This window comes from Hyaloscypha bicolor (genome assembly GCF_002865645.1).
Source record: "Hyaloscypha bicolor E unplaced genomic scaffold K444scaffold_52, whole genome shotgun sequence".
Classification (NCBI taxonomy): Eukaryota; Fungi; Ascomycota; class Leotiomycetes; order Helotiales; family Hyaloscyphaceae; genus Hyaloscypha; species Hyaloscypha bicolor.
Window position 1 is genome coordinate 29632 of NW_020194554.1, and position 24929 is coordinate 54560.

General features: G+C 49.1%; 8 protein-coding genes across 8 annotated transcripts; 5 read left to right on the forward strand and 3 right to left on the reverse strand.

The window, feature by feature from the left end:
• Positions 1–332: 332 nt before the first annotated feature.
• On the forward strand, positions 333–1299 carry K444DRAFT_609934 (uncharacterized protein). Its single transcript, XM_024879659.1, has one exon. The coding sequence runs from the start codon at positions 600–602 to the stop codon at positions 1134–1136; it is 537 nt and encodes a 178-aa protein (XP_024739964.1). The 5' UTR covers positions 333–599; the 3' UTR covers positions 1137–1299.
• A 567-nt stretch (positions 1300–1866) lies between these two features.
• K444DRAFT_523426 (MFS general substrate transporter) lies at positions 1867–3403 on the reverse strand (the record flags this gene model as incomplete). The annotated part of the gene is made up of 3 exons (XM_024874286.1): positions 1867–2776; positions 2826–3271; positions 3335–3403. Coding segments are annotated over 3 exons (1425 nt in total), but the record flags the coding sequence as incomplete, so codon positions are not given.
• Positions 3404–4192: 789 nt separating this feature from the next.
• K444DRAFT_522987 (uncharacterized protein) lies at positions 4193–6745 on the forward strand (the record flags this gene model as incomplete). The annotated part of the gene is made up of 8 exons (XM_024874246.1): positions 4193–4329; positions 4404–4524; positions 4573–4988; positions 5037–5476; positions 5523–5852; positions 5900–6176; positions 6234–6267; positions 6314–6745. The coding sequence occupies 8 exons, from the start codon at positions 4193–4195 to the stop codon at positions 6743–6745; spliced, it is 2187 nt and encodes a 728-aa protein (XP_024739966.1).
• A 390-nt stretch (positions 6746–7135) lies between these two features.
• K444DRAFT_609937 (uncharacterized protein) lies at positions 7136–8347 on the reverse strand. Its single transcript, XM_024879660.1, has 2 exons — positions 7235–8347; positions 7136–7172 (listed from the first exon to the last, which is right to left on the reverse strand). The coding sequence occupies exon 1, from the start codon at positions 8121–8123 to the stop codon at positions 7569–7571; it is 555 nt and encodes a 184-aa protein (XP_024739967.1). The 5' UTR covers positions 8124–8347; the 3' UTR covers positions 7136–7172; positions 7235–7568.
• A 673-nt stretch (positions 8348–9020) lies between these two features.
• On the forward strand, positions 9021–12812 carry K444DRAFT_661158 (uncharacterized protein; the record flags this gene model as incomplete). The annotated part of the gene is made up of 7 exons (XM_024886548.1): positions 9021–9105; positions 9157–9475; positions 9527–9718; positions 9770–9880; positions 9930–10467; positions 10519–11754; positions 11810–12812. The coding sequence occupies 7 exons, from the start codon at positions 9021–9023 to the stop codon at positions 12473–12475; spliced, it is 3147 nt and encodes a 1048-aa protein (XP_024739968.1). The 3' UTR covers positions 12476–12812.
• A 2890-nt stretch (positions 12813–15702) lies between these two features.
• On the forward strand, positions 15703–16584 carry K444DRAFT_556564 (DUF924-domain-containing protein; the record flags this gene model as incomplete). The annotated part of the gene is made up of 1 exon (XM_024876752.1): positions 15703–16584. The coding sequence occupies one exon, from the start codon at positions 15703–15705 to the stop codon at positions 16285–16287; it is 585 nt and encodes a 194-aa protein (XP_024739969.1). The 3' UTR covers positions 16288–16584.
• Positions 16585–16681: 97 nt separating this feature from the next.
• Positions 16682–19605, forward strand: K444DRAFT_641450 (glycoside hydrolase family 115 protein; the record flags this gene model as incomplete). The annotated part of the gene is made up of 11 exons (XM_024884620.1): positions 16682–16871; positions 16911–17257; positions 17293–17510; positions 17607–17925; positions 17955–18062; positions 18119–18148; positions 18184–18321; positions 18409–18498; positions 18564–18622; positions 18690–19191; positions 19231–19605. The coding sequence occupies 11 exons, from the start codon at positions 16682–16684 to the stop codon at positions 19603–19605; spliced, it is 2376 nt and encodes a 791-aa protein (XP_024739970.1).
• Positions 19606–22030: 2425 nt separating this feature from the next.
• K444DRAFT_641451 (Aldo/keto reductase) lies at positions 22031–23132 on the reverse strand (the record flags this gene model as incomplete). The annotated part of the gene is made up of 3 exons (XM_024884621.1): positions 22031–22409; positions 22457–22632; positions 22686–23132. 3 exons carry the CDS (start codon positions 23130–23132, stop codon positions 22031–22033), a joined length of 1002 nt encoding a protein of 333 aa, XP_024739971.1.
• Positions 23133–24929: the final 1797 nt, after the last annotated feature.

The following is a 24929-nucleotide window of genomic DNA, read 5'->3' on the forward strand; positions in this document are numbered from 1 at the left end:
TGAGAGGAAAGAAGGATACTGAGAATTTCGTGTCAAGAATATATACGTCCTTAACCTGCACATGCTAGTTGCAAGCAAGTTTGGGCAGCTCAGCCACCTGTGGGACGGAGCCACGAATAGAAACGGACCTCCAATGATGTCATTGGCACCCCGAGATTGGCTGACTAAGTAGCAAAACCTCCAATAGATATCAAGCATGTACGAGTGCCCAAGGCTCAACTTAAATGTCTAAGCCACAAGTCAATCCGCAGCACTATTCCGCTTTTGGACTTGCTCTTTGTTTAAATACAAGCAATAGCCCAAAGCTCAACACAATTCCGTGCATTCAGGCTCGCGGAGAGCGCGTTTCAGTCCTTGCGTTCAATCCTCCACGAGACAGATAGTTTGAGAAAAGCATAGGTATCGTATGACGGCCCGTTTCTCTCTTTTGCTTCTTTTATTATCGAAATGTACATCATTATAGCTTCTTCCAAGTTGACCGAATCTTGTCGGTTGCGTAGAATCACGCGATCACTAATTAAGTTTTCCGACATGGGAATTAATCCGATGTTCGCACCCTCTTCTTCTTATAGGAGACTAAGATTCGCGCCTTCTTTTCGATGACCACTTCCAAAACTAGGTGGGTTGGTAAAGTTGAAGAGGGGAGCGAGCACGTGTTGACTGAACGAGCCACGAGCGCGTCAAACGCGACTCCCGGATTCGCAACCGAGATGACCCTACTTTTGCACAACCTCGAGTTCCGATTTTTCCAACGATATCAAAGCATCAATGTCGAATCAAAACTCACGCACGGCATGGCTCAAGCCAACCCCTGCAGATATCCTCAACGCCCCAAAACAATCCGCAAAAGCGGGGACGGCCGGAAACTGCCGCAGTCGACAACCCTGAGTCCGATGCCGAAACAAAGTTCAAGAAGTCGAAACCACCAACAAGGCAACATCCGCAAAGTTGACATCTGCGAAGTAAGCACCCGGAGGAAAGAAAGCTGCCGAACAGCTGTACAAGAAGATAATCGGCGATGTCAACAAGAAAGTCTGCGGTCTGGACACGCGAGTCAAGAAGATGAGCCCAAACAGCACCGCGGTCACATCAGACCGCTACGCCGGGGCGACGGTCAAGTTCACCAAGGACATTGAGAAGTTGATGGCTATGGGTCTGGACGGAGAGAGGTGTGCATTCAATGCTATACCTTACATTGGTTCAGATGCACAAGGTGATCTTGAATAAACCCTCCGCTAAACCGCACTTCTTATATTTTAGACATCTCAATATATATCAACTTTACTATCATATTTTGAAGCCTAATTACATACTAAACACTGCCTTGTTCATGCAATTGTCCTCTTTGCACCCTGCATCGCAATCCAGACATCTTTCCAAATCCTCTTGGATTTAATCAAGAGCGATGGCTTGATGACCCAAAAGAGGTGGCAGAAAGGAAAAAGTGGGTTTGGGCGTTCTCGAGTGGTGGGCGCATGTGTATTGGAATCCAGTAAGTCATCAACGCTAGATCGCATGCTTAGGTGCTCATGCGATTGACAGTCTTGCAATGGCGTAGATGATGATGACTTTGACGGCGGCAATTTATAGGAGGTACAGGGCGAAGGTGGGGAAGGGGATGGAGGGTGCGAGTCCGGTGATTACCAGTAGATTTGAGGTTTTCTATAATGAGACAAAGGCAAGGATGAAGGTCAGTCTCTGTCATCTGCAATGACAGTTAGTGTTAATCTGGATAATTACAAAGGAGCACGAGTGCTGGATTGAGTTCGAGAAGCAGCCTGAAAGGACGTAATCATGTTTATTCTCTAAGCATAAAAAAACGTGAATCATGAGTCATCAGCGTATATACAAAATCATCACAACATCTCAATAAATATACACAAATTCGTCGTTCTTCCGATCAGTCAGATCAAATGCATGTTCACCAACTCCCTCGGTGTCGATATCAACGTAATGATCCTCCATGGAAACATCATGAATCACAGCGGCCTTTCCATTGGCAACTCTCTTCTTGGATTGCAGCTTGTTCAGGAACATCAGGTTGGCAAGCTGGATCAAGATCACGGCAGCAAGCGCGATGAAGATCCCCAACACAGAGCGAAGACCTGGGTGGTAATTTGGTGCATCTGCGGCGTTGAACAGAAGAGGGCCGATGATGTTGCCTGCCGAGGAACCGGCGTTGTAAAGCGACATGATGATCGATTTCTTCGTTGTACCAGCTGTGTTCCCAACAATCCAGGACACGATGAGTGGATTACTGCCGAACAAGAAGGCAAGGAGGTAGTAGCCTCCAAGACAGGCAGCAACTTGGCTTCTGGGCAAGGCATATAGCATCGCTAGACCTGCAACAACCGGAATGACGAGGACGACCAAAACCGCAGACTTGAGCTTAGCTTTCTGTGCAGCATAGGAGGCGATGATGATGATGATGAATTGTACGGCTCCGAATGGCATGTTGAGCAGAGATGCCTTGTACTTGTCCTTGATGAGGGTGTTCAAGATCAGAGGACCGAACGTATTCGTGACAGAGGCTCCCACGTTCAGGAGAAGAGACATCACAACCCAGAGATATGTTTTCGGCTCGAGGAAAACTTCAATAGCTTGGTCCCACTCGAATTTGCTGGATCCGATACCAGTTTGGTTGGCTCGCAGACGTTCGACGGCTTGGGAGCGCTCTGTCTCGGTGAGGAATCGGGCGGATGTCACGCCGTTGTCGAGTTTCCAGTAGACGAAGGGAGCCGTGATGATGGTGACGAGGCCGACGAAAAGGAAGATGCTAATTGGACATCAGTAGGGAGATCTCATATGGGTGGGTATCGACATACATTTGCCAAGAGTGAAGTGCCTCGGACTTGATATGTCCCAGCCCATAAGACACGGCTGAAGCAAAGATCGTAGCCAGCCCATTTGTGCCATACCATGCCGCCACTCGAATCGGTTGCTCAGCTCGACGATACCATTGGTTCGTAATGATACTGAAGAGCGGCAGACAACCTCCCTCGAACAGGCCGAGAAAGAAGCGGGTCGCGAGCAGACCGTGGTAACTGTGGCATGCGGCCATGGAGGTCTGTGCAATGCCCCATCCCAGAACCATCGCCGGCATCAATACTCGGTGGGGGACTTTGACGATGAGAATGGAGGAGAAGGGCTGCCACGCGAGCTGCGCAATTGGAGCGATGGAGCCGACGAGGGAGTATTGGTTGCCTTTGAGACCAGTGTCCTTCTGCAGACCGAAGATCGAGCCATATCCGAGGACAGACTTGTCGAGAATCTGGAGAGAAGGAAGAGTCAGCCTCCGTCAATGGAGGGGTATTGGCAGTGGGTATGAACTTACCTGCAGAAAGTACACCCAGACGAGAATGACGAGAATGACCGAGTCGGTCCTGCGGAGGATCCTCTCGCTCTACGTTGTCGGAAAGGTTAGCAAAGAGGCTTCCCACTGGGGCACTGGGAGAGGGGACAAACATCTTCTTCGGTGAGTTCGACGTGCTGGATGTGTGCGTTCTCGTCGTGCTTGCTGGAAGTTCTCGACGCCTCGACATCTTCTGAGAAGTCCATGTCAGCCTTGGCCACCGAAGCGCGGTCTGTTGGGGCAGAAGTCGCCATTGAAAGAGGCTCGTAGCGGTGAGGCTTGGAAGACTTGAAGAGTGAAGGAACGGTGATCCTGTCGAGCTGCTTCAGGAACCTCTGGATGGCAGGAGGTGGCATGAGGTTGATATAGACCCAGCTTTCATTAGCCCCGAGACATCTTGACGATCTTTCCCCGTACAATGCACCCCGCGTCGCGTGGGTTCGGTTGCCGGCGGTGTTTGGTTTCTTGGTGTTGGTGGTGGAGGGGATGGAAGGGGGCGAAAAGGATTGTTGGGGGCGCTGCCCCTGGAAATTCCTATATACGCCGCCTCAGCCACTCAGACTCGGAGATCTGCGCCACCACGGCAGCCACAACCCGGCCTGTTGGCGCTATCGACGGCAAATGGACAACCCGACTACTGTAACCTGGCCGGCTGACGAAGCAGGAGCACGACTGCACGGGAATTAATTGATGCGACGGCTATTGAGCTTCCAACCGAGGCAGCCCGGTCTGTCGGCTATCTACACCGCATCCCCAATTCCCCAATATCTTCCCCCAGGTTTGTGTGTTTGCCGGACAAGGAGCACTTCAATTCCCCAGATCCAGAGTCCAGACCCAAAAATGGTACCCGGCTCAGGCTTTTCAACGGACGTGGGACAATACCCGTCGGCCCCCGCGGATAGGGGCCCCTCGAAACCGGTGAAGCGGATCTCTAGGGCGTGTCTAAGATGCCGCCAGCGAAAATCCAAATGCAACCTGTGAGTCGAACCACCCACCCCGTCAGGGATGGAGGCATTGGAGACAGACAATAACTGACCAGAGGTGGTGACAGAGGGACGCTCGGCCAGCCAGGTGCTCCTCCTTGTCAGACATGCATCCGCGATCAAGTGGAATGCGTCCTCGCGACATCGAAGCGGGGTGGGAGAAGGGTTCGGAAAAGCGTCAGTCTCCTAGTCATGGCCAGCTTTCGGCTTTCCACTAAACAGATCACGACAAAATAGATCAACCCACCGGCAATCAACAATGATGGCCAGCAGAACATCTTGTCGAGTCCAAGAGGCTTTTCAGATTCATTTGCCGGCATTCCAGGGAACTTTCCCGAGCAATCGTCGCCGGGTCAAGATCCGTTCCGTCAGGATGGATCAATGCCCGCAGCCAACATCGACGAGACAATTGCATCCACCGATTTGCACGCCACATCAGATGCCCTGAATATGCTCAGTCATGCAGCCCAGCTTGACACGTATGCCAGTCCAGGCCAGCGATCTCATGCCTCAGGGCGTCTGGCTTCAGTCTTAACTCCGGGTCAAGGAGGGGTAACTCCAGCCCCGAACAATGTTGGAAGTGACCCCTTGCAATATACTCTCATTGCTCAAGGGCTTATGACAGCATCTCAAGTTATCCAATTGATTGCCAGGTCGGTCTTGATCCCCTCTTTATGTGCCCATTGCTGATACGCAACCAGATTCAAACAGTTTTATCACCCATATCTCCCGATTGCTCCTCGAAAATGTTTCGAGGCAGACGCGTTACAGTGTATGGCAACTCAAGAGCCTCACCTCCTGACTGCCATTATTACCGTTGCATCTCGAGATCTGCCTCAAGGTGAAGATGTTCTTCGAGTTTGCTCCAGTTACATGCATCAGCTTGTCTCCGAGATCATTGCGGGGAAGAAGTGTGATGTCGAGGCTGTTGAGGCCCTGTTGTTACTTTCGGAATGGGAACCTCAAGATTCCTTATCCGAAGGGAAGGAGATTGGATGTGGAGAGGAAGATCGCGCGGCTTGGATGCATGTGGGATTGGCCTTGAGAATTGGTTACTTTCTTGGACTGGATCGGACTGCCATCAAGCATGACGATGAGGACAAAGCCGCACATTTCAATAGGAGGCGAGTAACGTGGGCTGGTGAGATATATTCGTCATTTTGCCGTTTATGACTGACAATGGGAAGCTTGCTATATATCAGACAGACAATTATCTGCTCGGATTGGGCGGGCTTTCTGGTCGCGAGGGCCTGTTGCACTTGCTGGAATTGGTAGGCATGGCCGCCAATTCGACGACTTCCGTCCTCTCCAACCTCAAGTTCCCGGGGATACAGATTATGCGAGCGTTCTCCAAGCAAATCTCGATCTTACTCAGCTCTTCAGCAACGTCCATGATGTTCTATACTCTGGAATGGGGAGTAGTATGAAGTTGATGCTTGCTGGTAATTACGTGAAGTATGTTGATGATTTTAGGCGGGCCATCGAAGGATGGAAGAGTATCTGGGGGACATTGACTTGTAAGATCCTCCTCCGGCATGTGAAATTTTGGCTGATGTCAACCCAGGTCCGCCAAACATCAAAGCAACTCTTCAGATGTCCTACGAATATTTAAGGTTATATACAAACGCCTATGCATTTCAAGCTACGGTAACTCGAGCCGTTGCTGCCAAATCTCAAGGTGCTCTGCGTACAAACGAGTCTCCCCACAATGGGGTCCCTTCACTCCCAGACGCTCGCTTCATCTACGAATCGGTTGATGCTGCGAAGACACTGTTGAGTATCATCACCAGTTACATCGATGCCGAAAGTTGCCTCAGATATCTTCCCCTCCGGTTTTCATTGTGAGTAGCGTTTCCTAATTTTTTTAATTTTTTTGGGGATTCGTCTGATCAAGCCAGATACTGCGTCAACTCAGCAGTTTTCCTTTACAAGGTAAAATTTCCACCCCGCTCTAGCCCCACCGTTAACACCGTGTTAGGCATGGTCCTTCGAAGTTCTCTCTACTCAAGAAAAACTCGGGATCCGTCATATGATCAAAGATGTAATCCGAAACCTCCAAAAAGCCAGCGTCCGACCAAACGACTTCCACTCCAGGTACTCCGAGTTGCTTGACCGCCTTTGGCAGCGCAAGGACACTGAAATCCAAGCACGTGCAACAACCGACCCAACAACCAGCGTTCCTGCCAACAACCAGTCCACTGTGCTGGGAGACGGAAACGGAGAATATGCTGCAACATCAATGAGGAATGGAGGTTGGTATGACGGGGAACAAGATGAATTCTCGTGGTTGGATTTGCAGGCTGTGGGGGAGTTGGTTAGTGGTGAACCGGGATTTGGGGCCGTGGATGGGTATTCTTCTCAATTTATGAATATGGGAGGAGACTGGGGTGGAGACTTTTGGGGCTTCTAGGAGCAATGTCTCGTTTGTCTCACCATCGCAGCCGGCGAGCTGTTATTTTGAATTCTCTAGGCAAGACTGATAATTCTAATTCAGGCAGTGACTAGGACTATCCGAAGCGATGCTCATCATACGAGTCCCCAATTATGTCCCTCCCCTCCTCAACCAACCTGGAACTAAAATGAGCTCCTGACCCATACCCCGGCAACGAACCCATCTCCTTAATAACAGCCGCCTTCCTCGTCTCAATCACCATCACAGTCATCAGCCCCGCCATCAAAATATCTATCCTTACCTGCGCTTTCGCATCCTGGCACACAAATTGCGGTGGAGTCTTCCCATCGCCATGGAAATACGCGACTGCCAGATTATTGACCGTTCGGTGTGGGTCTTTATACTTTCCAGGAATCCCATTCCCACATGGCTCTGGGGATTTGATCTTGAGAGTCCGATCAGCCTGTTCCCACCTAGAAATCTCGCGAAATAGATATTGGCACGCACCTTTACAACTCCTTGCCTGGTCCCCTCATCAAACCCCCTCCAACCTTCCACAACATAAAAGCACTCCACAAGCCCGTGCTCCCCACCGCTATCCCACCCAAGTCGATACACATTACCCATCGGTCCTAATATCTCTTGATCCCCCCAACTCAATATCAAGGAGTAACCTTTTCCATTGAGGGCCACCTTCTTGACCACTTGTCCAGACTTGATCATGTGTTGGACTTCGATAGCTGTCATGGTTAGCCTGGAGACAGCCCAGTTCCCAGGTTTTACCAGGTCTAGGGAAGGCTCGATATCGGAGGTGCAGACCGGGTACCATACCTGGAATCTATTAGATTGCATTTGAGACAATGAAGAGGGGAAGAGGGAGATTGGTGGGGGGACAAACGCCTTTGATGGGGTCGCGGCGTTGGATGGAGAGCTCATTGAATTCCTGAGCGGATCTGATGCTGGGTTGCGCTGTGAGGGAGTACAGCGGCTGCCTATCCGCAGGGCCCAGATGGAAGCGTTCTGTGATGGGGAGGACGTGAGTCGCAGTCAGTCTAAAAAGCCAGATCACCAGCACGGCCGTAGAGTCCATTTGAGTTTCCTGGAAGTCATCGCCATAGCTTGGGGGTGCATCTACACCAGCACTGGAACCAGAAGAAGCTTGATTCTGCTCGCCAGTGGTATCTCGATATAAGGAGGCCGCGAGATTGAAGAAATAGTTCAGGTCCCGAGTGCTGATCAGAGGCAACCCGGTGATGGGGGATCGCACAACAGGAGCGGCCGTTTGGATCGGCTTATATGATTCGGGTCGACCAAAGCTGACGGAGTATTCCCCTGTTTTGCTAATACTAGTGTCAGGTGGTGCTTGGGACTTCTTCTCCTTCTTCCGAATAACCATTTTTGCGTCAGGATGCTTCGATAGTCTCGAAGTGAGAAATCAGTTTGTACCATGAATAATCGGTAGCTTCGGCTTCAGTGTTTCGCGGGGCAGGTTCGAGACCCTCTGGTCACTGAGCTGCACCCATGACCTCTTTTTAAGCCTTAATTGATAGCTCTTTGTGTATGCTTTTTTCTTCAGGTGTCTTGGCGTCGGAATGAAGAACCCCTGCTTTCAGCTTCCCCGGATTCTCTAATCAGAGACCGCGCTTTCAGACATGGCGCCTATGAACATATTTCTTCGCACCCAATCACAGGTTTGAGAGAATGAAGTGGTGATAGGCGCACGGGTGCCACAGTGCCACGTATTGATTTATGTCCACTTTGGAAATTCTGCAGTTGGCAAAAAGAGGAAGTTCACCACTGATATCCAAAAATTTACATCCCAAGTATTCCGTTCTGAAATCATCCAATTGAAACGCTCTCTGAGGTACATGCGAATGCATGTCTACTTCATCAAACACAACTGTTCATTTGATTGCCGTTTAGAACTTTCAAGAACCGTTGGCATGCTCCCATCTGAAACACTCATCTCCCACTGTGCGCTTTCCGGACAGAAAGTTCTGCATGGGTTATTCCCATAAGTAGACGCCGGGCGTCCCCCACATGTCTTCAACTCAAAAGGAGGTGGTCATGTCTTACAATCAACAGTGCGAATATTAAACTCCCCTGCACATCATGTGCGGGTGTTGTATTGGTGGCTCAAGGATGGCTTTGAAAATCTTTAAATAATACAAGGCCGCCGGGGCCAGACCTGGGGACTGGGCTTCTGTTATATTGGCACTGTTGCGCCCCGCCATTCCTCTGTCCTCTGAGACATTTGCACTCTTTGGGACCTCAAGTTGCGACTGGATGCAAAATGGATGCCCGCTCGAAAGTTGTAGATACAAGTGGCAGAAATGGGTTACCAGGAGTAGAACTTTGGGATAAGAGACCTGCGGAAGGTAGTTCCCAATCTCGATTTCTTCAGATCACCCTTACTCATCTTTATGCAGCTCCGACGGGCCAGGCTGGCAACAGTGGAAAGTCAGCAGGCGCTCCTACAGCCGGACAACCGGCGTCAGATATCCGCGTTCGATTGGCATATTCCAGTGAAGAGCCTGGAGTAACCCAGGTCACTGGAGAAGGGCCGCACACTGGCCAACTGTGGAAGATTTCCAGAGCTGAAAAGTTGAAGTTGAACGCAAAAGGTGGTGATGGCGGTGCAGGTGGGAGGGGCCAGGATGGACAGGCTGGTGGGAGGGGAAGAGATGGCAGAGATGCAACTAGGCACCGCAACGGAGAGGATGGAGAAGATGGTGCAAGGGGAGGAGAGTAAGTTTAACGTCCCTGAGTTGCTTGACGGTCTCTAATAATACTGGACAGTGGCGGCTATGGATCCAATGGAGCTGATGGCGCGGCTGCGGGAAACGCCTTCATCACCGTTCACGAAGATGATACGGATCTCCTTTGTCCGTTGGAATATGATGTCCGAGGTGGTGCTGGAGGCGCAAGCGGGCAGCACGGCGAACCTGGTGACGGCGGTATTGGAGGAAGAGGCGGTGCGCCCATTGCCTGGTAGAGAATATCGTCGCTGCCGCCGCCTACTTCAGGGCTGACTTTGAGTAGGACTGAGAAACACTCAAATAGGGTCGAGGCACATGCGAGAGATGGAGGTACAAACGGTAGGAACGGGTCACCAGGGACGAGACCTTCTGTATATCTGAGTGGTGGCAAGACGTATGTTTGCATATTTTCAGCCTCTGTTATCTTGCTGATTCAATTGTAGCGGACCACAGGGTAGCATCCAGATCAAGGTCATCCGTGGTGACTTGTCAGAAGCTACCTACCCGAGCCCGTACTCCCTCCGGATTGTCAAATTCGACATTATCGACGAGAATGAAGACGGCATTAATGAGCCCGGCGAGCACCTCCTCGTTCACAACATCAGAGTGAAAAATTCCGGAGGCATGCCGTCTCCCGAAAGTCGTTCTATACACCTCCTCATACAAGGCACGCAATTCCTCGATCCGATCACCTCAGAGCCTCTGGAGCTTCCACGATCTATCCAACCAGGTCAGGAAGTTGAGGTACCAGGTGTATTACGAGCCTATATCCGAAATGAATGGTCCGAGAAACCGCTCGGGGAAGCCTTAAATTATATCGACAATGTTCAGCTGCTTGCCATTTTCCATGAACGCTTGAACCGGCCAATCCCCAACTTCTGTGGACAAACCCAGATTGCGATTCGACACCCTCTCAGGTTAGACCCCCCAACTTACCTCGACTGTGTTGCGAAGGGAGACAGAGTCAGATTCAAGTGGGTGGTAAGTGGCTTTCTTTCGGCATATCAGAAGGGTGTGAAGCTGAGTTAGTAGGTTCACAACGACTCAAAGAAAACGTACGGCATCAAAGGACTCCTCAAAAGAGTCACAGCGACCAAGCTCACTGATCCAAATATGCCGCAATTGTTTAATCTCACGAATCCAGAAACCCCACGTGAAGCCACCGATGAAATTGATGAGATTGAGCCAAACAGCATGGTCACCATCGACCAGGACTTCAATGTGGATGAAGCCGCCATGGAGTTCAGTGATGGCTTTTTGACTCTTGAACTCATGTTATCAGATCCTGTCACGCATAAAGTGCGTCCCGTGCAGAAACACCAAATGCGCATGCAGATCTCCGATGTGTATAGCTTGAGTCCGAATCCAAGCTACTTGCTAGTCGTCAATTCTAAGACGCCCAACCACGCCATCCATCAAATTATTGTTCTGCTTCGAAATCGCCTGCGCACGCATCTGGATATCTTCAATCTGAGTCTGATCGGCTCCTACGAAAGCCCCATTAAAAAGAAGAACGTACTCAATGATTATGCCGGCAAGAGCGTCATCATATTCGGCAACACCTTCCCATTCTTCAACCAGGGCGATAAAGATCCTTGGGATCTTCTCGACCCCTGGGAGACTGGTCTACTAATCAAGGGCGGTACAAACATTTCGTTTGTCGGCGTGGGGAACCTCGAAGGTCTCAAGAAATGGGGAGAGAATGCCACATTCCCAGCTCATGACTTCACTGCGGGTTCGCAATCATTCAACGACATCAATATCAGCGGAGTGGTGTCCAATCTCCGAAGGCTGGACTCCAACCTCCCAACAAGCGATATGGTTACTCATCGATTTGCTGTCAAGAAGTCTCTCTTCAAAACAATCGAGAAATCTGTCGATTCCGCTGCAAAATCTGCAGCTAAGAAGCTCAACAAAAACCTCCCTCTACGTCGTTTTATTGCTGTTCCTGACTTGGAAGCCACGAAAGAAGGCGAGAAGATAGGCGGCGCCATAATCTGCGAAGGCTTGCCTAAGAATTCGAACATGTTGGCTTCTGTAGGGTTGTTCCAAGCATCAACACAGCACGGCATTCCCACCATCTCGGACTATAACATGTTCTTTGTTATTTCTTGTTTGCCTTTTGCAACCAGAGCAAAGCTGTTCTGGAATATGATTGGAAATTCGAACGCGACCGGAGTTCCCTGTGATATCATATACAAGGGACTGGAAACGATGTATAACGCACCTCCGGACACAGTCACTGCTCATATGATGATTGACGACAAGGTAATTAGCCACCGAAACGAAGGCATGCTTCTCTCCAGTTGACTGACAATTACAGATCCTGCAAGCTCTCTGCATATCTCTGCAGCTTGAAATCTCTTCCGAGATCTATCGCTTCACCTCAACAAAACCTCGATTCACAGATCCCCTCAGCGTCCCAGAGAAGCTTGCACAACTATCCCTATTCACTCAATTCCTCGCGGTGGCTCCTAAGGCAGCCCAAGTAGACGACATCGGTAACGCCCAAATGCTTGTCTCAACACTTGGCGCCATCCACGCCATCGCGAACCCTATCGGCTTCTGGCAGTCGGTCAAAGGTGTCTTCTCCTTCGTTGGCAATCGCAAGGGCAAACTTACACCCGCAGCGAATACACGAATCCTTGCAGCCATCACAGACTCCTGCTCCACGGGCGTGGCTGCCACAGTCAAAGAGCACTTGCTGCAGCGGTCAAAGCAAGTAAAGTCGGGAATCCAGAGCATAGGTGGCCCTAAGAGCTTCACCGCATTTGGGAGGAGGGAGCTCGCTGCTTTCGCCAATGTGGAGAGGGTGGTAATGTGTGACTTGGTGGAGCTGAAGCCTGGGAGCGTTGCACTTAACAGTGCGGCACTGCACAGCCATCAGCAAGGGTATCATGTCCACAGGACAAATACGGGGCTGATTGTGGACAATGTCAAGAAGGTATTAGAGGAGCACGTTAATCCTGTGGATCAGGAGGCAGACTGAGGACGTTTATGTGCATACACTGCTGCAGCAGCTCTCTCCTTTTGTTTCTTCTTGCCCGGTGATTCCATGCGCAGACCGCGAATTTCTTTCAATTTCAGTTGTCTTGTAGTTTAAGTAATGTAAATGCGTGTTATTTTTGAGCACGTGAGTCCTGACAAGCGGCGAGAGGACCGAATGGTAGTGGATATCAATGATGCGTTCCAGTCGACAACTGCTATTCGATTTTCAAGCAATGCTTGGGGGACAGCTAGTAGCATTGCCTGTTGGATCTCGTGGCTTGGTGGCGCCTCCCTGTGGGTGTATGATTCGATCTTGGGCAATGGGGCTGGGACTTTGCACTAGTCAATTTTGTTGTATACATTAGTTAGGTATTTAAGCAACCTTGGGGACTCTGCAATCGAAGCTTGCCTAGCTTTGGATAAACAACACCTCCATTTTTCAATAAAAAATAAAGAATAAAAAAAGTTTAACCACTAACAGGACCCGATTTTCGCCAGTGGCTCGGAAAATTACTAACTCCTTGGCTACGGTTCAAACACCAAATGACGATATGACTATTCCCTGTATCAGGTGCCGGGCCCTCGGGAAGGATATCGCCCCTTTCTTGATCCAAATTGAAAAGCACAGAGTCCTGTTATCTGTAATCTACGAATCTGCCACTCAATGTAGAACCTGCGCCATCCTCCTGGCTACAATAAAAGCAACTATCGATGTTGACTTAGGTAGTCCTGGCCGGGTAGAGACCATGTTTAAAGAACATTCTCTTCTCTACGGTCCTCTTAGGGTTAATATTATCCTGGGATCGGTGACGTTTCAACTGCAGCTATATATTCCCAGAGGTAAAGACCCTAACCCTCCCGCCCCCAAAAAAGAAAAGAAGAAATCTATCATTTGCATGAGACTCATGATATATAGGGAACCTCCCGTCTCCTTGGAATTAGATTGGCTTTACTAACAATATTTAACCTCACTGTTTGTCAGACAAATGCGTCGTTTTAGCACGCCAATGGATTCAAAGCTGCACCAACTCGGAGGAGAAGCATATTAAATATTTGAGACTAATCGTCCCATATCTACCAACGAAGGTTATTAATATCGGAAAGTCTGATCAGGATATTCGCCTTTATATTAGCTCACCTGAACAGGCATCTTACTACACTACGCTGAGTCACAGCTGGGGAGAACAGACTCCGGCACGAACTACATTAAGTCGTCTAGATAAATATACAGTTCATATTCCAACTCCGCTACCGCAAACGTTTGCGGACGCCATTTCCATCACAAGAGCGCTTGATATTCCGTACGTACGGATCGATGCACTCCGTATTGTCCAGGACTTCAAGATTTATTAGATTCACGAAGCTAGAGAAATGGCGACTACCTACATTAATTCTTTCTGGCGATCTGTCACGTGCTACGCACTGGCCGTACATAGGCCTATATATAGCTATTTCCCCGCCCTTAGGGCACCATCATTCCTTACTATTATACCAATATACACCCATATTATCCCCACAGCCCCTTCAGGCCTTGACACGATCTCTGCCGATGCAGCAACAGACAGCTCCGCAGGCTTTCTCAACCATCCAGCTCGGACTCCCTCCCCTGCGAAGTCAATACCTTACTCTATAGCGGACAAGAACGGCATTAATACTAAGTATTGTATCCATGTACGTAAGAAGGGTGCGCGAGGGCAAGAGCTACCCTTTTAATACAGATAGGCTTAGGCTTACAGTACAACTTGTCACCAGAGGCTGGGTATTTAAGGAACGACTGCTTTCTCCGAGCACATTACACTTCTCGAAGGACGAGATGGACTGGGAATGACGGTGAGCGAGTGGGTGTGAATATTCCGCAAACAGGGTTCGATCTAAACAGAAGGCGAGAACCCTGAAGGGACTTTTAGTGCACAGGGAAGATACCGCTATTTTATATTCAAAGAAAAAGCCAACTCTATTTGGAGAGAAAACATTGTGCCGAGTTATACAAGCCTCGATTTTACCTTCAAATCTGACCAGCTTCTCGCCACTGCCATTAGTCAGTTTCGGCCTGGTATCTATGTCGCAGGCATTTGGAAGAGGCCGATGTCCGAGGAAGATCTTTTGTGGTATATAAACGCTAGTGAGGCTAGAACCAAAACAGGGGCCGAGAATGTGCCAACTTGATCCTGGGCTACAGTTGACGGCGAGGTTGCATTCATTACCACTTATGACCAGCGAAGATTCAAGAAGCATGTGAAATTCCAGCTTCAGAACCTGGTTGAGAATCCACCGCAATATGGCACTTCTTCGTACCGTCCTTCGCTCTTTGTATCGGGACTATTCACTGCTGTCCGCATATCGGGGTTAGCCGGGGAATGGTACCCGCGTTCGAAGATGAATCACTCGGTACAGGTCTCTTCGCTCGAAGGCAATTTAGCAGCTACCAGCTTACAGCAATCTACGATTCACTATGTCCGTCAAAGACAGAGGGAACTTATTTTTTTCTCCTCGCGATTATGACTAAGGATGGTCCATTGGGGCTGCTCCTCGTAAAAAGCAAAGTAGACCATGATTGCCTCGAGCGGGTCGGGCTGGTTTTGGACTCCAGCCAAGTTCGTACAAGGGTTTGGGGGGGTCGCGACAGTGATTAGAACAGTGAGAGCATGGAACTCAAGGGGATTGAGAATCTAGGAAACGAGAGAAATGCTGGAAAAATTGGAAGAGAGTAGCACGAAAGCAGACGTTTCAGATTGTGAAGTTCTTCGGTTCGGCGATTTTCAAGCTAAGGACAAGAAAAATAATCTATTGAAATTCGGTCCTTATTCGTTACAATAACGGTGCAATGTAATTCTATCTATATATGTGGACACGTGGAATGTGAGAATCGTGAGGATATTAGAGAGGACGATTTAGCTGATAAGAATAAGGAAAGTAGAACATGGGACTTGGAGCGAAAATGTCCCTTCTTAGCGCTGAAATTTAGCAACCTGGCCCTGTGAATTTGTAAGCAACCCTTTCATTTTCCGAACCTCCTCAAAAAGAACAATCATGGCTTCAACATATAATTCGGCCTCAAGATGAGAGCATACAACATCAGCTCGACGATCCATCGAGTAAGTAGCTTGCAGCAAGCTAGCATCAGACATTGACCTAAGCACTAACGACCCCAAGATCCTTGGCTTTCAATCCATCCTCAAGTCCCCTTTCCCCTTCGCCTCCTTCCGCCAAATGTCCTCAGTCACAATGATGGACCCCAACATCACTCGGATCAATTCATACTGGTTTGATACCGAAAATCCCAGGCAAAAATGGTTCGGTGGCAGTCCCGAAATTGACGCAGAAATCCAGTCCCAATTCTCGGACCTGATCTCCGACGCCCGGGCCTCGAGGCTGAACTCTTGGACCGAACAACCTCAAGGAACTCTTGCACTGCTACTCCTCCTCGATAATTTTCCACGGAACGTTTTCAGAGGCACACCAGATGCGTTTAGCTCGGATGGGATGGCGCTCGATGTCGCCGTTACAGCTATCGCCAGGGGCCAGCACAGGGAGCTTGCGCCCTTGCAGCAGATCTTCTTTCACCTCCCGTTCACCCACGATGAACGGTTGATCAGCCAGGTTGCCTGCGTGGCGCTGTGTGAGGCGATGGCTGCGAGGAGTGAGTTGGACACGGAAAATGTGAAGTTTGCTGAGGCTTCACTGGGTTCTGCGAAGAACCATCTGAATATCATCATGCGATTCGGAAGGTTTCCAGGAAGGAATGCGGCATTAGGCCGTGAGTCGACGCCAGAGGAGATTGAGTTCTTGAAAGAACATCCATTTGGTCTTTGAGTGGAATATTATTCCCAAATACGCATCGGTCACGTGGCGTGTAGGGCGGATGGAGGATATCCACTTCGTTGAAGCCCAAATGAATGCTATCTCCTTCTCGAGCTCTGATTGATGGAATCCGACTCTTAACTTGATGTTCATTTATGCTTATTTGCGCCAACCATTTCGGCAGTGTATTCGCGGCACGTGTGGCAGGCTAAATTTGAGAACACCACGGAGGCCGGAAACCACACTTACCGACTGCTTTGTACACTTTATTTTACGAAACCCCACTTTCTAATCTATTTAACCGCGTTATGTACACCTGGAGCGTTTGGAAGGTTTTTTTTCTTCATATGTATTTGTTGCTTTTTTCTTCGTCCAGCAAGGTTGGGCCAGTGTCACCGTCACGACAATGGTCCTCATCTTTCTAACTGTTCTTTGTTTGGTTTCATCTGTTCTGGCAATAGGCCAACAAGCCATCATATCGTTTACGGGAGGGGCCTTGCAACTAGCAGGAGGCTCATCGGTGGCATATCTGTTTCTCAGCAGCGCAGACTTCCCAGGCGTCATTAGAGCAGGCCAAGACCTCTCAGCAGACTTTGGTTGAGTAACTGGTAATAATCTGACCATTGTGTCAAAAGACCAGACATCTACCGACCAATCGCCATCGGCAGGGCCAGTCATCATCGCAGGAACGATTGGAAAGTCAACACTCATCGATTCCTTGGTCTCAGCTGGCAAAATTGACGTTTCGAGCATCAAAGGACAATGGGAAGCCTTCGAGACTCAGATATTGGCAAATCCCATTTCTGGACCGGCCTCTGCTCTGGTGATTGCTGGAAGTGATAAATGGGGCACGATTTACGGAATCTATGACATCTCAGAGCAAATCGGTGTCTCACCTTGGTACTGGTTTTCGGACGTCGCCACTGCTCAGCGAACCAATATTTACGCCTTGAATGTACACAAAGTTCAAGGATCACCGAGCGTCAATATTGGGGGATCTTCTTGAATGATAAGCAGCCAGCACTGACGAACGGGGTGGAGGAGAAATATGGGGGCGTTGGATATGTCTCTGGTTTCTACACGAGAGTCTTTGAGCTTTTGCTGCGGTTGAGAGCGAACTCTTTGTGGCCGACGATGTGGGATAGTATGTTCGCGATTGATGATTCAAAAAATCAGCCGCTTGCTGATAGCTACGGGATTGTCATGGGAACCAGCCATACCGAGCCACTCATGCGGTCAACGAAAGAGCAGGGAAAATATTGCAGCGGCTCTTGAAACTGGGCCTCCAACAAAGCAAACGTCATCTTATTCTTGACGGATGGTGCAAAGAGGGCAAAGCCGTATGAATCTCAGTACACGATGGGAATGCGCGGTTCTGGCGACACGGGGTCTTCGACCCTCAATGCAACCGCCCTTGAAGACGTCATTGCTCAGCAGCAGATAATCCTCGCTTCAGTCGTCAATAGCAATTTCTCGGGAATGTGGTGTCCATACAAAGAGGTTGGTTGTTATTATCAGAAGGGCATGAAAGTCCTTGACGATATCACAATACTGTGGCCTGATGACAATGTTGGCAATATTCAGAGACTCCCAATCCCGAGTGAACTTAATCGTTCTGGCGGCGCGGGGATATATCACCATTTCGACTATGTTGGAGATCCCCGAAATTACAAGTCAAGTGGATCAATACTATCTTGCCCCAAAAGACCTGGGAGCAGATGCATTTTGCGCATGCTCGCAATGATCGGCAGATATGGGTTGTCAATGTGGGAGATTTGAAACCTTTGGTGAGTTTCTCTCGAGTTCTCAGGAAAGCCCGCCACTGACCCGCGAACCGTGATAGGAACTGCCAATCAGCCACTTTATCGATATGGTATACGACATGTCATTGTTTACCTCGCCTGACAGTACCGAGAATTTGGCGCCACGGTTGTTAATGCTACAGCTTCGGTCATGAACAGATACGGCAAGTATGCAAATAGAAGGAAGTACGAGCTGCTTGATGCGTCCATCTATTCTGTCGTGAACTGCAACGAAGCAGATACAGTTTAGAACGAGTGGGCAACGATGGTAGCAGATGCACAAAAAATCCATGATTCACTACCAGCCAATGCTCAACCTGGTTTCTTTGAGCTTGTTCTCCATCCATGCAAAGCTGGTTACATCTTATACCAGCTGTACGTCAACACAGCGAAGAACAATTTATATGCCAAACAAAACAGAGTGAGTGCTGCTATGCTGTCAGTGCATACGCTGCAGATTCGGCACTTGTCACCACTTACCACAAGCTGCTTGGAGGGAAATGGGATAATATGATGGATCAAACACATACTGGTTATACCAACTGGTAAGGTTATTTCATCACTCCCTTGTGGACGAGCTGACAACTCCAGGTAACAACCCGCCTCAAACAGCATGCCGGCACAATCATATCCCTCCAAAAGTACAACTACCACACCGGGAATATTCGTCGACGGAGGCAGCGTGACCGCACTCCCAATGATGGATTCATACGGACCGGAGACGCGATGGGTCGATATATATCCCAAGGGAAACACAACTTCAACCTTCAAAGTGACATCCGACCCATGGATTACCGCAACTCCATCCTCAGGAGCGCTCACACCACCAGGAGCGATTTCCGACCAACGAGTCCTGATCTCTATCGATTGGAAAAGCGCACCAGTCGGTGAATCGACCTCGAAAATCAATATCGATGCTGGTTGCACAGCATTCACTGTCTCCTTGCCGCTCCGCAACACGAATGTCATAGCCGGTTTCGCAGGCTTCGTCGAAAGCGAGAAGACGATCAGCATCGAGCCCGAGCACTGGACATCCGCTACCTCATCGTCGGATGCTCACTACGACATCATCCCCGGCTATGGCCGCACCCTCTCGGGCGCGACGCTCTTCCCCGTCACCATCTAACCCCAAAGCCCTTCTTCCTCTCCAAAGCTAACGTACAATATCTTCCTTTTCACTACCACCACAGCATCGATAACAGTCCACTTGGCAACCTCCACGAATACAGACCACTCTCGCCACCTCGCATACGCTATTTCCATCGACGATGCGAAACCAACGACGGCTCAATACGTACCGATCGTTGATCTGGGGACGATGCCAAGTCATTGGAAGACCGCGGTGCAGAATGTGGGGTATAATTACACGACAAAGCATGCGGTGACTGCGGAAGCACATGTGCTGAATCTGTGGGCTGTGGAGCCGGGCGTGGTATTCCAGAAGATTGTCGTTGATTTCGGGGGCGTGAGAACGAGTTATTTGGGGCCGCCTGCGAGCATGAGGATTGGATTTCGAAAACAAAAATAGTGTTACAAATACCTTAGGAGTTCGGAGATTGATGCCATGGCTATGCAGCAGTTCGGAGCATTCACATTGAGTTTCCATAAGTAATTACTGTACTCAAAAGCAACAGAGCCCACAGCTATGCTAAAATCGTGAGCTCAATAACGCATCCATATTTAAACCAAGAAAACAGATCTACGATTGGACAATACCCACTTGGTTCACAGATATATGGAAGAAAGACAACATTTCCCCATCTCCATGTCCAGATAATAGACGCTCCACAGGAAACTTCTGACGCAGGGTCAAAGTGCGCGGAAACTTCAGCAGGCCTCATCTCATCTGCCTTGGAGCTGGAAATTCCGGCTCACGAAATAATTTTAAAAGCTGATAAGTAATGTGGAGGCACTCGAGAGGCCCGATTTTTGAAATTAGACGGCCCTCATCCGAGGAACATCTACTCAGAGTATTACACCCGCGAAGCGCTCGTGCCCAAAGTAATTTCAAGAAGCCATCAAAGCCATGCATGTCAATAAAACTCGTAATTCAAAAGTTATGAAAATTCCGCAAATTATCCACCATCCAGGATTCAGGCGGCACACAACACCTGTGCGTCCGTTTGAATCTTTCGCGGAATAGAGTGGAGACTTTCCACATCAACACCGTGAAAAGCGTTGGCAGTTGAATCGTAGTCAAAGACTGGAACCGTAGTAAGAACTCCTAAAGTTATCCGCTTGGCTCGTTTGCTTCGCTTCAGAGTTGGGAGGATCATCGTCGGCGCCGTTCAATGAGGTCTCTTGCGTGCTAGCGAACGCGGATGGAACATTGAATATACTTAAGAGGCTAGTGTTAGCGTTTTTGGTCGCTGCCACATTTCGTCCTCTATCGTCACTAGAGGAGGTGGTCGCCTCCTCAGAAGACTTGGACCTGGGGAGCTTTGGTTTGGAGAACGCAGAGAGCTTAACCTTCTTGGTTCGAGGAGCGCCGGAAGCGTACTCACGAACTCACTTTGATTCGAACATGGAGAACTCGGCCGGGCGATCATCAATATCCCACCGTGGTGTAGCATGAGATCGGACAGACGACGGTGTGCTTAGATAAAGCTGACTCGACTTTTTGCTTTCCTCTTCTAGTATATGATGAAAGCATTGTGGCAATTCCCTACTTTACTGCGGTGTAATTTGGCGGGGTCTAACATCTCGACCAGCAGTAGTCGATGTAACCCGTCTAGTATACCGATTGATAGCTTGTGCGTGGAACCTCTTCCAACTGCTTGTGGTGGAAGTTGTCCAGCAAAGGTGCTAGATCCAAGATATGCATTCTCACTCAAGACTCTATCCAACGTTTGCCTCCTTGACGGGAGACTCGTTCAGTATTCCCAAATTTATACTCCAATCATTGCGCAATCTCGAGATGAACCCTTGTCTGTCCTGTTCGAATTGTTTCTTTTGTGCGCTTGGGCTTTTTGGTGGGCGTTCGGGGTTCAGGTGCCATCGTCGATCGAGATTCTAGAGGTTTGGGAGGATTTGGGAACTCGTAGGCGTGTATAGGAAGGCAAACTAGGAGCGCGAGAGGTTAGCAAAGAGAAGCAAGAGGAGAGCGGGCAGAGGGCGGTGGTACGAAGGGCAATGCGTTACCAGTGAGACCAGTGAGTAGAGGGAGCTACTAGGAGGCAGGTCGGCTTTGCATGTTGGCCAGTTGAGACAGCAAGCAAGCAAACGATCCCAATTGTTTGAATTGAATTGGGATGTTGCGCAGTTTCAGATGAGCGAGAGTCTTGCGCATGGCGGATTCGAGACAAGGCTGGGAAAGGTGACTCGGAGAAACCGACAAGGAAGCATCCAATGGCGCCGTATCCAACATCTAAGAACGCTAACAACCGAGAGAATACAACCGAGCCTAAGAACACGCTGAACGACTGGAATTGGTGGGAGGACGTTCGATTGAGAGAGTGATGTCGATGGAATAAACGGTTCCCAACTCGCGGACGGCGTGCCTCGCTAAATGGCGGGCCGAAGCGCCAGCCTATGTAACAGCCCACTGAATTCGGGGCATCTCCGACTACCTCTCCATACGGAGGTAGGTACAGCCCATAATAATAGTAATAGCGCTAGCAGGGGTCCGAACTTTTCAACCTGGTATCGCAACAACGTATCGCAAAAACTTTAAAAAAACGTAGCACTACTATATGGCACTATTGTGGATATTTATAGCGTTTAAATAAACTTTTTATGTTTTGGTAGCAAAAGTTGTCGAGTGTTGAAATCACGAGTTTTCTATTGACCCCTGCTAGCGCTGTTACTATCATTATGGGCTGTACCTCCGTACTCAAAATACCCAAGGTTCCGACCATTGAAATAATCCCCCCTCCCCCAAAAAGAAAACCTATCGGATGCTTAACAACACTCACTGTAATACTCCTCCAGGAATTCTAACTCAACTCCTAGTCTCAACCCCAATACGTCTCATCCTTGACCGTCTCCCACAGCTCCTCGACCAACTCCAGCAACTCTTCATCCAACGGGCCCTTCCCACACATCTCCACATTCCCCCTCAACTGATCGACCCTTGAGGAACCAAGAATGATACCGTCTCCCTCTCCAAGCACCGAATGATGCACAATCCACCTCAAGCTGGCTTCCGTACTACACATGCCCCTTTCTTTACACGCCTTGCGGAATTTGCGCATGGCGGCATGGACAGGTGGTTTATCAAAAGTTTTGGGATAGCCGAGATGCCCACCAGGTGCCCAGCGTCCTCCGGGGAGATCTTTTGCCGGATCTGCTGCGAGAGAAACTTTGCCTGTGAGGAGACCGCCTGCAAGTGGACTATCAAGTGTTAACACCGATGTTCGAAATTTCGGAGAAGAACTAACCCGTAAGCATTAATCTTGATGCCATGCTTTCTTAGAAGTGGATAAATGTCCTTTTCAGGGTGTCTGCAAATAGCATTGTAGTGACCCTGATAGAAGGCAGGCTTGACATAACCCTTGTCATCACATATCTCCAGCCACTGTTTCATTTCCTCGCAACTGTAGTTGCATAATCCAAACTAATGCTATCCAGTCAGTTTCATTCCAATTCTATCAACAGATTGTGATATACCTTTTCACAATGCCCCGCCTGTAAGTGTTTATTGAAAGCCCTTGCACTCTCCTCCGCAGGCGTCTCCGGATCCGAACAATGCGCATACATGATATTCACCTTCTCAATCCCCATCAGCTCAAAAGTCTTCTTGAAACTGGCATCTATGTTCGCCTCCGATAGACTTTCTGCTCCTGATTTAGCCTTCGGGTCTCGAAATCCAAGAGCAAGAGAGTAAGGCATGATCTTCGAATCGATCACGAATCCCTTTCCTGCGGCCTTTGCCTGCCCCAATAATGTTTCTGTCACCCACGGTGAGCCAGGTGGATATGAGGCTGCTGAATCAAGCTGTTTCAATCCCAACTCGTCCAATGATTTCAGCAATTCCTCTGTCTGCTCGGTAGTCGTCCATGTGTGAGAGATGCGTCCTTCGCCAATACCCCCAGCGCCGAAAATGAGATTAGCCATATCGAGATCGAGGATTGCGTCTAGATACAAGAGAACTTTGAGGTGGGTGATGTTAAGGATTGGACTTTTCAGGATAAAAGGGAGGGTTTCGCTTACCAGGTGCTGACAAACTCTCTTCACCTTCCTCGATAATACGACGCATGAACGAATCAAGTTACGTGAAACGAGTCAGAAAGGCCCGCTGAAGCACACACACCTCGAGCACACCTATAAAAAACGTACCCTTAGCATGCAGGCGTAGATCGGGGCTTTGAATGAATAAGGCCTCAGTCGTCACTCCTTGATTTTTCCAGATGCTAGCAGCATTTCTACAACCCCTTGGTGCTTCTCACCCTTAGCCATTGAGAGGGCGGAGACACCCCACGAAGTCGTGGTATTCACATCCAAATCAGCTCTCTTGAGAAGCAGTTTAACAATCCCCACATGACCTGTACGAGCAGCTAGAATGAGGGGTGTGAGGCCGTTACTACTACTTAGGTTGACGTTGACTTTCGGCTGCTGTAGAAGTACTTTGAGACACCCCTGGTATCTGCGGCAAATAGCATAGAACAAGGGACTCCAGCCAGTTCTGTCACCGACGTTTAAGTCTATGTTGGGAGACCCGACTAACAATGAGAGGACTTGAGTACATCCATTCTCTGCGGCGTATGATAAAGGGGTTCGGCATTCTTTATCTCTTGTGTTCACGTCAATGTCTTCGGTGCAGAGCAACAAAAAGACAATACGACGGTTTCCTCGTTCAGCGGCTAATGACAAAGGAGTCCGGCCAAATCTACTTTTAGAGTTGACAGCAACTTTTCCTGTCCCAAGCAGAAGCCTTACAATCTCGATATAACCTTTCCGCGAGGCGATTGCTAGGGCAGTAGTTGTATAAAGAGATCGATGAATTTCAATGTTAAGGTCAACCTCTCCAGTGTCAATTAGGAGTTTTGCAATCTCTTTGTAGCCTTGCTGAGCGGCGCGAGAAAACGGAGACCAGCCTTGAACATCTCTGGTATCGACGTCGACCTTTCCAGTGTTAAGTAACATCTTGACGATTTCGATGTGACCTTGTTGACAGGCGATCGCGAGAGGGGTTTCCCCTCGAGACGTACAATAGTTCATATCAAATGTCCCCCTTGTGAGAATCTCCCTGAAAACCTCTACCCATCCCCCATTCGAGGCTCTGAGGAGCACCAATTCGCCGGTTTTTCGGGGTTTTAAATCGAGTCCAGCAGCCAAAAGTTGCAACGTAAAGCGTTCACGGCCTTCAAAGACCGCTGTGATTATCCTCGAGTGCCAATCTTCAAATAGAATGCCCAGATTCTTACCAGCAGCGAGAAGAAATGGGGCTAGGATGCCGTTGTAACAAGTTATAAGAGGATTCAGAGCTTTCGGTCCTCTTTCGAATTTATATCTTTCGAATTTATATCGCAGATGTAATGAACAACGCTCGTGGGAGCACAATTGACCCAACAGACCGCGAAGTAAAGGTATGCCAGGTTGCCTTTGCACTTCTAACTCGAGGAACTTGCGTACTGCTTGATAACCCCCCGTCACGATCGATGCATACAGGGGAGAACCGTAGCACTCATCCTCCAGTTCAAAGTATGAGAATCTTGAAGGGTGGGCCTCTATGAGATTTGGGAGGTTATTTTCAGCAAAGATGTACAAAGGGCTGGCCTTGGGAGTACGTCGATGGAATTCACCTTTTGCCAATAGTCTTCCTAATGCAAGCCAATTGGTCCATTCGAACTTGAGCATGAAGCTAAGTTGCGATACACGTCCTTCCTCTGCCAGATCAGCATGATGTAGAAC

Excerpts from the sequence above, each read along its gene's own strand:
- K444DRAFT_609934 (XM_024879659.1), top strand. The coding sequence starts at position 600 with ATGACCACTTCCAAAACTAGGTGGGTTGGTAAAGTTGAAGAGGGGAGC.
- K444DRAFT_609937 (XM_024879660.1), bottom strand. The coding sequence starts at position 8,123 with ATGGTTATTCGGAAGAAGGAGAAGAAGTCCCAAGCACCACCTGACACT.